Source organism: Marmota flaviventris, chromosome 3, assembly GCF_047511675.1.
Source record: "Marmota flaviventris isolate mMarFla1 chromosome 3, mMarFla1.hap1, whole genome shotgun sequence".
NCBI classification, from domain to species: Eukaryota; Metazoa; Chordata; class Mammalia; order Rodentia; family Sciuridae; genus Marmota; species Marmota flaviventris.
In genome coordinates this window covers 161,386,421-161,399,986 of record NC_092500.1, presented here as the reverse complement: position 1 = coordinate 161,399,986, position 13,566 = coordinate 161,386,421, and the positions used below count along the sequence as shown (strand labels likewise).

At 36.3% G+C, this 13,566-nt stretch overlaps 1 protein-coding gene across 2 annotated transcripts in view; it reads right to left on the bottom strand.

The window, feature by feature from the left end:
* Positions 1–1,129: 1,129 nt before the first annotated feature.
* Marchf1 (membrane associated ring-CH-type finger 1) overlaps positions 1,130–13,566 on the bottom strand; it is an 80,778-nt gene continuing 68,341 nt past the window's right edge. For both annotated transcript variants that reach the window (XM_071610545.1, XM_027926885.3), the window contains one exon: positions 1,130–5,523. In XM_071610545.1, coding sequence (XP_071466646.1) covers positions 5,225–5,523 — 299 coding nt within the window. In that variant the 3' untranslated portion in view covers positions 1,130–5,224. The remainder of the gene's footprint in view (positions 5,524–13,566) is intronic.

Genomic DNA, 13,566 nt, shown 5'->3' with positions numbered 1-13,566 from the left:
TGGGTTCTGTGGAAGCCTGAGAATTTCCATCTCAAGTCCCTTTGGAGTACAGCTGCAGGCTATAAAACTACTTAACTGCAGCAGGGAAGGGGACGCCCTACCCTTATGTTGCATTATCATGTCATCTTGCTGCTTTTCTGTTTGTGTCCTCCTGTGGGACAAGTATAGAGAGATGGTACCTTTGTCCATCTTTTACCAGCTTTGTAATTAAATTTTCTAGTGAGAGCTTGTTTCCTTACTGTGTGAATCTGTCCATCTTGCTTAACATTTCCCACTCAGGACTTCAATCCTTGTTCCCTCTGGCTGCATTAGTGGCACATGCCAGTAATCCCAGTGGCTCAGGAGGCTGAGACAGTAGGATCCAGAGTTCAAAGCCAGTCTCGTGAGTCTGTTTTCTCATCCTTGAGGTCTGAACCTAAAGGTTACATCTACCTGCTCAAGTATCTCTACCCTCACACCCTTGCTATTCCTTGAAAATCCCTGTGCCATCACACAGGTTAGGATCATTAGTTAGTTGAAACACAATGACAGTGGTTAGTGATCTGGGTGTGTCTGCTGTAATTCTGGGTGGTGGGGGAAGCCCATGAGTTCAGATATCCAGTTTGGGAACTCATACTTCTGTATTAGTTCTGCCCAAGTAGAAAGTCCTATAGAGGCATTAGGCCAAGATAGCTATTTACCCTGAATTCAGGCATCTAAATTGAGGCTTTAGAAAGAGACATTTTCTTTGCTGTTATCAAATCTCCACCCCAGGATTACATTCCAATGTCTTTGGCTTACTGTTCTTTAGCCACAGAATATCTGAATCCACTCAAATCTCTGAAAATATAGTCTTTATCTAAATCTTAGTCATGGGAAAATCCTATAGATTACATTGTGATATTTTTTACATTTTTAAAAAAATGTTTTGAAAGTATATTTTTATTGGTTAATGCACCTTTTTATTTTCCTACAATGTCAAAGTTTTGTCAGTATAATTTGTTTTAAAATGATTATATCTAGACCCTGCCTAAAAACACAGAGCATTGTAACAACACCACAATTTTGAAAATTGAAGGGTTTTGAGTGTTGGAAATAGAAATCTGTATAGATCCCAGTATGTTAGGCAAAAAGTAGAGAAGCTACAATCAAAATTGGAATCACTTGTTTAATATACAAAGTCTTTCACAGATCTTTATTTTCTTTTCCTTAGTTTGTCTTAGTACACATTATTCACAAACAGTATATTGTTAATGAAAGAGAATTAGGTAAAACTAAAAAAAGTACAAATGCCCAATCTCAAAAATTGCACACAGTTAAAATAATTTTTCTTCTTTGTTTCAATGCAATATCCAATTTCAAGGTGGGCTTTCTTTAGATGTGGAGGAAACACTGCAGCCCAAAATAACAGTACTTCCTTTCAACTCTTGATATGTAAAATAGCACCATTGGGCTGATTTGAGGAAAGAAAAAAGGTTTTCATCTTTCTTAATTAAAATGTAATCCTTACACTGTTATTATATAATAACTACAATAATAATGATAATAAATTTTAAGACCTCTACTTTGTTCCAAAAAAATCGTTGTCAAGGCAAGGAAAGATAAATTAAATCTAGCGGATGGAATGACCTTCCTGCCCCATGACCATTACCATTATAATTTCTCTTAATGATGTCATTGAGCTAATGAGCTAATTTTCCAGCCAAAGAATAGATGTTTTAAGAGTACCAAAGGACCTTTTGTAAAACAAGAAGTACAATCAAGGCCATCTTTCTAGGATCATAATTTCATGTAACAGCAGCTCCTACTGAGATGTAATGCTGGGGCATTTTGAGAAAGATTCCTTCAATTTCTGCATTGCTGTCCCACATCCTTGGGATCACTTATATTTTAATTTTGTTAAAAAGAAATCTTGTCTTGTTTGTTTTTGTTCCTAAACTTAATTGCCTCTTGGGCTTCACTTTTTAAAAGTTGGAATTTCATTTCTTTACTGCTTTAATCTTTAATCCTATACAATGAAGGTGACAGTTCTTTAGTTGAGAAATTAACAGCCTCAACAGGCAGGATGGCACATGCCAATAATCCCAGTGGCTCAGGAGGCTGAGACAGTAGGATCCAGAGTTCAAAGCCAGTCTCAGAAATGCTGGGTGAGGTGCTAAACACTCAGTTTGACCCTGATTCTAAATAAAATACAAAATACGGCTGATGTGGCTCAGTGGTTGAATATGCCCCTGAGTTCAATCCCTGGTACTGGGGAGTGGGGGGGGCTGTAGCCTCAATGTTTGTAGTTCATGGTATCACAAATTTGGGTCATAATTATAAAAAGCCAAAGTTTTAAACAGCTGTAGGTTCATTCTTCAATTTCCGTTCTTTGCTTGAATTCCATTTTGTTTCTGACATGAGCAGGTAAACATGCCTCAAAAAATTGTCATTGCATAGCTCATTTTTTCTTTTTGAGAGATAAATCAGTTCACCGAAAAAGCACTGCCACAAAGCCAAATATTTTCAGTGATGAAAGGAAAAAGGTACCATTGCCATAGGGAATGTAAATGAATCAACATTAGGTTTTGAGTGAATGTAGTTGTTCCAAATCAGGTGAACCACAAACATCCATTGCAGGAAAGCTTTTTAATGAAACTTTTCTGCAATGAATTTTTTAAAATGAAATTCAGGTTAGGATTTTGAAAGGTCAGAAGAATAACAGAATTAAATGTTGACTTTTATCCTGTTAGGGAGCTTTATTATTTTCTCATTTCAATAAAATCAAGACCTAAGAAAGTTAATTTTGAGACTTTGGGCACAGTTTTAAAACCATTTCATCTTTTATCACTAATATAGCAAAGCTTGTCTTAGCTTTTTAGAAATGTTTCTTAGTGTTAAATGTAACCCTTGATAAGTAAGGTTTTATTTTAGCCAATCATTTCCCACTGTGCAAAGATATACTCTTATCTATTTTGGATTTAAAACAGTATTTTCCCTGGTAATTAAGGTAAATAATGCTTTTCTTTCAGAGCAAACAAAAGAGGAATCAATATTTCTTTGTTTGTTGGAGATGAGATTTTCTCCCATGAAATATTTGCAAGCAACATATTGCCCTTGCTAAACCATAGAGAAATGGATTAAGCAAATTAACAGGAAAATATGATCAAGGTTAATTCCTTGGGTGTGGTGCTATGATTAAATCACCCAATCTTTGTTATTTTTAGTACATTTATCTTCACACTTTATAGGGGAAGTTAATGCAAAGTTTAGTTTGTTTAAGGTTCACTGAAGTCATTCCTGGTGTAGTTTTGGTCCAGTTTAATAACCTCCACTTTGTTTTCCTTGTGCCTTTACTCCATCCCCTAAAAGTTTTAAGAAAGATGAGTTTTAAACCTTTTGTTTCCTGACTGAATACCTTAACATTTTTCTCACATATATACATGAATACACACATGCCACACACACAAAATCAACATTGTTTACCTTTTCTTTATTTCTAGGAATGTGGCTATTTGGACTCCATATCAGCCACTACTAATATCCATACTTTCTCCTCTTTTTAAAAGGTTATTTTTTTTCCTTTGATAATCTGTGAAGAACAAGCACACTGATAATTACAAAGTGCATTGATGTGATACCCAGATTTGTGCAATGTGATACCCATGCTTTGGTTCTTATGGCCATCTCTGCCTTTTCACAATAATAAATATGACAGCTAATAAAAATCACTTTTTTACTAGGCCATCTTTCTTTGACAGGTCACTATGCTTGTAATTATTAATCTAGCTCTCTGCAATATCATTCACACTTCAGTTTTATATGAGTATTTAAAGAATGCAATAATCAACTGTCAAACCTAAACAACTCAATTTATTACTTACCATAGAATCTGTTGAATGTTTTTGCTTCTGAACTGTCAAGGAATATATTGTCAACTTTTTAAAATAAGATCTAGTTTGTGGCTGTAACTACTTATCAGTCAAGTTGACACTCATATGGAGTAAGAAAAACACTTTTGATTTAATAACAAAAATACTTAATTTTTATTTCCCTATTGTAGTTGCTTCATTGTAGCAAAAGAAGTTAATCTCACAATTTTGCTACAAGCAGATTGCTTTTTTAAAAAATTTAGTTTTCTTAGAGAAATGGCAACTTCATCTAATTCTTCAAACTAGGACACTTAATTTGATTAATTTAGTGCTTTGTAAAATCATGACCCTTCAATGAAACTTGAAGATAAAGGAATAAATTAAGCTTTTATTTTGAAATATTCAGCCATTAAATAAAGTAGAGCCTTAGTCTCTAATTAGGGCCATGCTATCCAATTTAGTTCATTCAAACAGGTGTGTTGTGAAATGCATACTGGATTTTGAAGACTATAAAAAAAATATGACTGTTTCAATAATGTTTTACATTGATAGCATATGGTATTAAATTATAAAAATTAATTTCACCTATTTACTTTTTATAAAGGGGCTACCTGTAAATTTAAAATTTACATTTGTGCTTTCGTTTGTAGTTCGAGTTGTATTTCTGTTGGACAGCACTGTATTAGAGGGGCCAGGTAAAATATAGGACCCGTTAGACGATTTCAACTTTTGTGGGCATTTAAAAGAGCTAATTTCACCCAATAATCTTATGAAAATCTTTTGTTCATGATTCAAACATAGTTGCAAGTATTACTATCTTCAAATGTGTATTGCATCCATTTTTATAACATGCATCTGTCAAAATAACCAGACTTCACTATTGCCATAAAAATCTGTCAGCTGTCAAAGAATATCAAAATATGCATCCTCCAAGTTTGCTTCCAGTATGACAGGAATAATGCAGACAATTTCAGGCTTAAAACCAGATGTGTTTATCCAGATGAGATAGCTAACATTACAAGACCCTTAGAAGAAACACATGTTACAAGTCAAGTCTATATTCTTGAACTTTTCCCCTGCTACTACGAAGAGTATCATGTGTCCATTTAATTTGTCATTGCCTAAAAGCATTCCGGTACCAACAGTTCTGTATTGTCTTAGAAGTCATTCTCTAGCCATCTTCACATTTCCATATCACACTTCAGGCTCGCTTCCTGGTGTCCTGCTCATTTGATGTTTTTTCCTTCTGTCCTTTTTGAGCAAAGTAAGGAAAAATGAGTCAGTAGGAGCAAGGAGCCGATAAAGGAAGTGAGTAATGCAGGATCGCTTCAGTCAATTGTTGTGGCTGAGGCTAGAAAGATGGTCTTCTGAGAAGAAACTGTCAACTGGTTCCGTCAAACTGGTATGACTTCTGGGGGACCGCTCTCTGCAGATGGCAGTGAATTTGTACCCGTTTGTGATACTGGCACCACCACAGCCTCCTTGGTGTCCGTGTTTACGTTACACGAGAAGTTCTTCTCCAGCTTATTGGCAGTGTCTGGGCAATTTTGCACAAAGATCACACGGTTGTAGGCCTTCAGCCTGCGCCACAATTGGACATAGACTTTACACTGTACATACATGAAGACGAGACCTCCTGTGAAGCCAATGGCCACCACAACCAGTTTTGTCCAAAATGGCCATTCAAGGACACCTTTGAAATAAAAAGAGAATGTTATTACCAAGTTGTCATTAATGGTTTTGGGTATTTTTTACTTTGGGCCCCCTTCAGAAGACCAGATCTACTTGCTAAATTATGTTAATAGAAATATTTTTAATAACTAGGAAGATTCGTAACCTAATTGGCTTAATTGCTTTCAAATATTCTAAATATACAGCTAAAATTGCATATGAAGAAATTTTCTCACCTATTGTTGCAGTGACCTCTTGCATCCAATATCTGCTCTAATCATCAGATACTGTGTTAGACATTGGGCACTGTGACGTTTATTCCTTATAGCTAAATCTTAAAGGAAGGATCATGAACACACTGAAAGGATCAGAGTTTAAATCCTTTTAAGAAGGTGAAATAATGGATATACGTGTAGGCTTATGCAGACTAATCTCCCTACATGCATTCCCTGTGAGAGAAGCCTGCCATATCCTTCTCACTAAAGAGACAGAATTTCTGAGGACAGTCATGCAAAGGACCTAAGGTTTTCATTGCTTGTTTCATAAATTTTTGTATTTTGTCACAAAGAACCATAGCTTGGATGTGGTGGCACACATCTGTTATCCCAGAGACCCAGGAGGTTAAAGCAGGAGGGTCACAAGTTTGAACCCAGTCCCAGTAATTTAGTGACCCCCCCCCCCCCCGAGCCATAAAAGGTTGGGGAGCGGGTGCTAGGAAGGTAGCTCAGTGGTCAAGTGTCTCTGGGTTTAGTTCCCAGTACCAAAAAAAAAAAAAAAATCCTAGATATGTGTATTTTCTTCTAAATTCCCATAGCATTACTAGATACAAGCTTTCTTTCACAAAGAAAGTTTTTACAACAGTGAGTATATGGCCACACCAGGATGGTGTGGGGGACATATTTGCTATAATGAAAAATAGTCAAGTGAAAGTGTGGCTCTGTAGAGAAGGACAGTAAAAGTAGATAGAAACCACAGTAAGTCTATGGTTCTATGTTTTTATAAAAGTGAATGAGATTTCTACCTTTTGTTAATAGTGACATTCGCTTTATGCTTCTGAAAGCAAAATGGACAGTACCTCTTTTCTATCACAACGAAGCACTTTATATCCTAAGACTATCTAGAAGTAACAGGGTGTCCTGCCAATTCCTGGTCCCAAATATGAAATATGGAACATTTGTATGCCCAGACTCCACAGCAAAGACAATGTTATTCTTGATGTTTACACAGTTAATATTGCAAGTATTGTCAAACTCTTACAGACATGATAATCATGTGATAAGATTTTAGTTTTCCATTGTGAAAAAAGCTAATGCAAACTTAATAATCATAGTAACTTTTTCATATTTTTAAATTCTTTCTTTTCCTATTTTTCCATATTTTCTTTTAAATACCTGTTGTGTTTGTCATTTGGCAAAATAGTCTTTCTGAAGTCTGGACTCATTTCAACCTTTCCAACATTTTTTTTTCTTAAAATGTTTGCCTCTAACTCTGTTGGAAGAGAATTGGAAATTTTGGAAGAAATGCTCTCTGAATTTAAAAGTTCTGTACTGACATAAAAAACCTCTCACTATTGTTGATGTTTTATTCATTTGTGGCTCTGTTTAGCACTGTTGACCTAAAATGAATTTTTATGCTTCTTTCAGTATCAAATCTGAAACTTAATTTTGCAATGGATCAAATATATTCAAAAGAATTTATTCGAACCTTCATGGCTAGCAAAGATAAATGTTTTCTCTAACTTCTGATTTGCAAGGACTTCCTTTTGATTTAACCAACTCATGGTGTCAGCATCCTGAACATATCCTTGATCCCAGTGGAAATAACACTTCAAAATATCATTTGTCAAAGCTCACACAAGTAGAAAATGGGTAATAATAAGTCTATATCAAAGAAATCAAAATCAACAATTGGTAACCTTTCAAAGCAGAAAGAACTAGACCCAGATAGTTTTATTAATGTATTCCTCCAAACATTTTTCTACAAATCTAACCTTATTCTAAAATAGTTTGTTATAAAAAGAATGTATATCACTAGGGTTAGTTCCATGAATTCAAGCCTGTCTAGGACAGACTAAAATCTCATAGTGAGATGACTTTGTTACCATTTAAGTATTTGGAAGTTGTAATGTATGTGTATTTATAGAAACTATCTCACCCAAACACCTCATATCTTGAAACTATGCCCAATTTTGTTCCTAAAATTTGCTGTGATCAAATATCTCTGTTTTATACTTGTGTTCAGAAGCCTGATTTCTGTCACCCGAAGCCTTTTTTTTAGTAAACTTTACCTAAAATCCTATCTGTGTAGCTATTTCCCAAACATCCCATTTTCTAACACAGATCCATGCTTTATCATATGCTCTTCTGTCTGTCCTCTTTACAGTAAACTACTAATTCTTCAGAACCCACCCCAGGGAGAGAAGAGTGCAGTCTCTTTCATGAGACTGGCAAACATAAATTCATGTCCTAATTAGTGGCAACACTATCCTCCTAATTGCTGTCATAGCTTAATGGTCCCTAACACCCCAGTCTAGGTCAGCCTCTGAAGTTGGCACACAAAGCAAAATCTCTTTGCCATTGAGGCTCAGGAGAAGCAAACACATTCTCAAAATGTTGCAAATTGTTTGTATAGAAACTTTCCGAATGTTAACTGGTTAAATTTACTTTAGAGTAAAATGGAATTATTCTGAATATAAAATTAGGACAGACACTGGAGTTTTCATGTCTTTCCCTACTTGAGTCAGAACCTTGGAAAACTAATTAAGGTATAATGGCAGTCAACTTTTTAAAGGAACAGAGATCAATTATCAATGCATTTACTTAACAGAAGATGCTATTTTTAGAAAACAAATTGGCAAGAAAAAAACAAAACCCCAAAAACAAAAAAACAGAACTTTTGATTTTAGAAACTCCAGAGTACAAAAATGGACTATCTCAGACATTTGGCAGTATTTTGTTGGTCACATACTGTTTCCATTGTCCCACAGCTAATCTTTGATTTTAAGGATAGTGATTTTCACATTGGAGGTCTGCTACCTGGGTTTTATTTCTATAAGCTGATGTATTTGCTATCACGTGTGTTGAGTGACAGCACTGGTCTTATCTAAGTGATAATAATGATACTGTATCATGTGTTCTAATGCCCTCCAGAAACCTTTTCATTGAGGGATGGAAAAACAGAAGAAATTTTAAAAATTGGGGTATACAAATGTTTTGTATTTATTCATGAATTTCCCAATGTGCTTATTACAGACTTCTTGAATTGTGCCCTATCTGGTAGCATCAGTCCCTCATCTAAAGATTTCACTCCACTTTTCATAATGGACCACATAATCTGTACTTGAAACATATTCCTACATTTGTTTATTTATTTTTGTAGCAATTGCTTATTGTTGTACATTTCAAGAGATCAACTTCTTTATGAAATACAAAATTGTTTAGGTTAAAAAATAGATATTGCTCAATTCTTGATTTTTTTTATTTTTAGTATTCCAGCAAAAAAATGAACTAAAAATGCAAAGTTCAAGACCTTTAGAGTCCGTCTATTTCAATTCTCCCATCTTCCTTTTTCTGCTATTTAATGCTAATGTGGAGACCAAGACCCAATGATCTTGATCTAGTAACCTATGATAGTATTGAAATTTGGTTTGCATATTACATAGAAATAGCAATTAACTTGCTATTTTTATTTAAAATATTTTAAGTCAAAGCCTTTATAAATGATTTTAGGAGAAATTCTGACAAATAAGCATATGGGATAATTTTAATATTCACAAATAAATGGTAGCACACATTTAGGGATGGCTGGATCTGAGGGCTGTTCTTACTGAATGCTAAGGAATACAGTGGTATCAAAATGTAGTTAAAAATAAAAAGAGTTGAATTCCTCTCTATGTAGAGTCCTTGTGTTTGGAGTGCAGAAGGGCTTTTTTAGCTCCTTTCTTAGTTCTCTCCATCTGCATGAGAGGAACCATCATCTGGCATGCCACCTCAGTGTCAACTATAAGTTTTCAACCATGGCTAGTTTTGTCCCCTAGGGGACATATGGGAATGTCAAGAGACATTGCTTACTGTCATACCTGGAGTTGGGTTGGGGTGCTACTGATCCTTAGTAAATAGAAGCCACAGACTGAATGTCCCACAATGCATAATACAGCCACCCTCCGTCCCTGCCCCCACCAACAAATATTCAGTCCAAAATGTCAGTAGTGCTCAGGGTGAATATCCCTGTGGTAAAAAAGACAATCACTGAAGATTCTTATTAGGTAATTTGCAGGGAGGATTCAGTATACAAGTAAAACATCTTGGAGTTCTCCAAATTTAGGACTTTTGCTATAAGCTATTATTTTAAGCAGTAGTTTCTGTGTTTAGAAAGCTTTTAGCCACAGACTGGAGATGAAGTGTGCTTTATCTCCCATTTTTTAGGGAAATCCCCATGGATTACATCCAACTTTCCCTTCTGTTTGCTAAATCAAACTACCAGCTGTTCCTCATAAAAGCCTGGAGATTTTCCACTCCTGAGCTTTTCTCCATGATATTTCTTTTCTTTGGATTTTGCTTCCCAACTTCTGCATGTCTCCTGCCCCACAACCCAACTCAGAAGTAATTCCTAGCTGAAAATGAACTTTCCCAGTGTCCCAGTTCCAAGTTATTTCTCTGCTTGTGGAATGAGTCCACTTTCTCTTGCAACTGTTTTAACCTCGCTATCCTATAATCTTGACAAATACAGAATTTGTCCGGTTGGTCTTTGTTTTCCATAGTGCCTTGCTCAGTAGATATTTTAGAGATGAATGAAGATTTTACAGCTTCTCTTCTCAGTGAATCTCTGCTTTTGTTGGTAGACAATCTCAAGAACTCTCCTCATGCCCCTCCTCTCCTTCTGGAACTAGTGACCCAAATCCATAATTTACCAGTAGGTCTGAGCCAGGAGTAATCAGCTGTCATTTTTTCTGCCTGTACTGGGAAATTTTGTGTGATTCCTCCCCTTTCTTTTACAAAGTAGCTATGAATCAGTCTCCTCTGCCCAACACATCCTTCCTTAATCAAAGCTCACACTAAACCCCTGGGCTGAATTTAGAGTGGTGAGCATCTCCCAACCCACATACAAAAACAATTTGGGTGCAAATGATCATCTTTTAAAGAGATAATGTGTTGTTTCTTTTTGTCTTTGATGAAGTAGGTGAGATTTTTGTTTTCTATGAAAGAAACTTCTCAGGAGCACAAGGATTCATTTCTTTTCCTGCTTTTGAGACTGGAATTCTGTGGGAGTTTCTGGAGGTTTGGGAATAAACTCTCTTTGCATCTCTATCTTCCCAGGCCTTAATGGGAAACACTAATGGGACAGAAATTGGAGGAGCAAATATTTTGTCTACCATTATTTTCCAAAGAAATAAGAATCTTCTCTTATAATAAATTTAATTGGTTCATTTGCATTCCATATCATCATGCTAACTCTCCAAAAAACAGCAATACATTCTTAGTCTCAATATGATTATTAAAATAGATTCCTCCAGGTTTCCTGGGAACAATTGGCTATATGTGATGTGGTACTTGAGGGCTGCAACATTTTAACACACCATCCCAAAGCAATCAACATGCTAATAGCTTTTCCAAGAAAGGCTTGAGATGGTCTGCACATTTACCCTTCAATATGATGTTGCAGACTTCACAAATTAGAGGAATCAAAATGCTACATTATTTCTTCTGAAAGCATAGAGCTGCCAGAATGACAGAAATCAGTCCACGGTTTTTAAGGAAATGTTTATTTAAAGAGCAAAGTAAAAGCACTGTGGACAAAGAAAAACAGATGGACATCACAGCTTGTTCTAGACTCTTTTTGAGTCTGATTCTGGGCAAGATTTTTCTTACCCAGTGGGAGAACCTGGAGTGTCCAAGATTTTGAAAGAAAAGGTAAAAGTGGTTGAGTTGAGAAAGTAAAAGTTAGAAATTATTTTTTTCACAGAAGAAAAACCCTACATTTACCTTATCCTATTCTTTATTGGTGTTGGATCAGGAGACATGGATGGTGCTATTGATTTCTCCTTCAGGAACCTGAGACTGAAGCATCATCTATAAACAGGACCACTCCAACCAAGGGGCTATTTATAGTACTGTCTTTTCAACATCACTACCAGAAAACCCCTCCTTTTTCTTTCCCTTTTTTTAATACTGGGGTTGAACCCAGGGGTGTTCTACCACTAAGCTACATTTCCAGCCCTTTTGTATTTTTTATTTTGCCGCAGGGTCTCATTAGGTTGCTGAAACTGGTCTTCAGTTTGTGATCCCCCTGTCTCAACCTCCCCAGCCAATGGGAATACAGGTGTGCTCCGTCACGCCTGGCTGGCTAAACCTCCTCCTTTTCAGCTAAGATATACCCCAATCCCAAAATGATTCAGACTTTTCTTCAGTTTCTTTGCAGGTCACATCTTAATAGGATTTCCCATAGTGTGGTTAATGACTTTTTAAAGATTTTTTTGTTGTTGTTGGAAAAATCCATACTTACTCCTGAAAGGTATGGATTTTTATTCCTAAAAATCAGCTATTTAGTGGTTATGCTTTTATCTACCCTAACTCAGGTAACTATTTCCTTAAGGTATCAGTTTCTTCATCCTTGGTAGCTTGTTGCAATAACAGTTCCCAATTGGCACAGGCCTCCCTGTACCTTGGGTATGCAGTCCCATATTGACTCTGGGCTTTGTCATGTGACTTGCCTTGGCCTATAGGACGGTAGCAAACAAGATAAAATCAGAAACTTTAAAAGGTTTTGCTCTCCTGCTGCCTTTTTAAACATTGCAACTGCCATGTGAAGAAGGCAGGGCCATCACACTAGAGATAACTAACACACACACACACACAGAGCTTAGTTGTACCTGTCATAGCCCGGTCAATAGCATTTCCACTAGCAGATGTGTAAAGGGGCTTGTCCTTGCCTCTGTAGCTGCTGGCTGATACCTCAGCTCTCTGCAAACTCTAAATACCTAAATGACTTGCAAAATTGGGAGTGAAGTAAATACTTGAAGTTTTAAGTCACTAAATTTCAGATTTTCATTTATTTATTCTTTTTTTTTTCTTTTACAGCAAACACCAACTGATAAATCATTTTAAAGTGGAGGTAAACATGGTATCTACTCCTATGGTTTTTAGTGGGTCTTAAATGAGTTATTAGGGCCTGTCACCTCCAAACAGCTACATAAATGTGAATAGTTATTATTGCCTTTTTCTGGGTGATTTAAATGCTGCAGGTTTTGGCTGACTGAGCTGTAGATTTAAGAGCCGACTACTAAGATCTTTCCAACTTTGCTGGAATGTTTGACCTCTGTGTGTTCCCCTTGACTGCAAGTAATGAAAACCTACAGAATCTAAGAGGGAGAAGTCCAGTTAGCTACTAGCCAGGCTGCTAGCACTTAGTGACTTCTAGATGTCCTCATCATGTGACCCTGGGCATCCTTCCCAGTTGCAATTCTGTTCCTCAGGAGAATACTTCAGAAATCTCACTAAAAATAAACTAAAATGTCTTTAGATACGTATGGAGTGTATAGTTTCATTGTTATCTGTTAGGCAATATTTATGCCAAGCTTTCAGCCAAATGACAGTGGCTTGGGAACTGAGGTGTATCTGAGGGCCCCTTTCAGATTCATTTATTTTGCAGCAATATTGTTTCTTGGAAAATATATTTCCCTTGGTGATAATATTGTGTCCCCATCCTCTCCACCGGAGGCACAAAGGCTAGACACCGTAATAACTACTCTTTTGATTTCCCTTAAACTCCAATTGGGTAAGCAATTTATAGTATAGATGGAGACAGCATGAATTTCTTATTTTTTCATCTTAACCTCGGGGGTCTTTAAGATCTCTCCTAGCATTTAAATTTGATTTCTCAGTTTCCTGCTTATCTTACGTAGCAGAGCATGGGACTGGAGACACCTGGAGTGTGTCTAAAAGCCTTTTTAAATCACCAAACAGCAGAAGAGAAGCTGCCTCATTTAACAGCTTCAGGGACAGTGCATATTTAGAAAACATATATCTCACTGGAAGTTGGAATATCTTTGACCGAGTGCTTAGGTTAT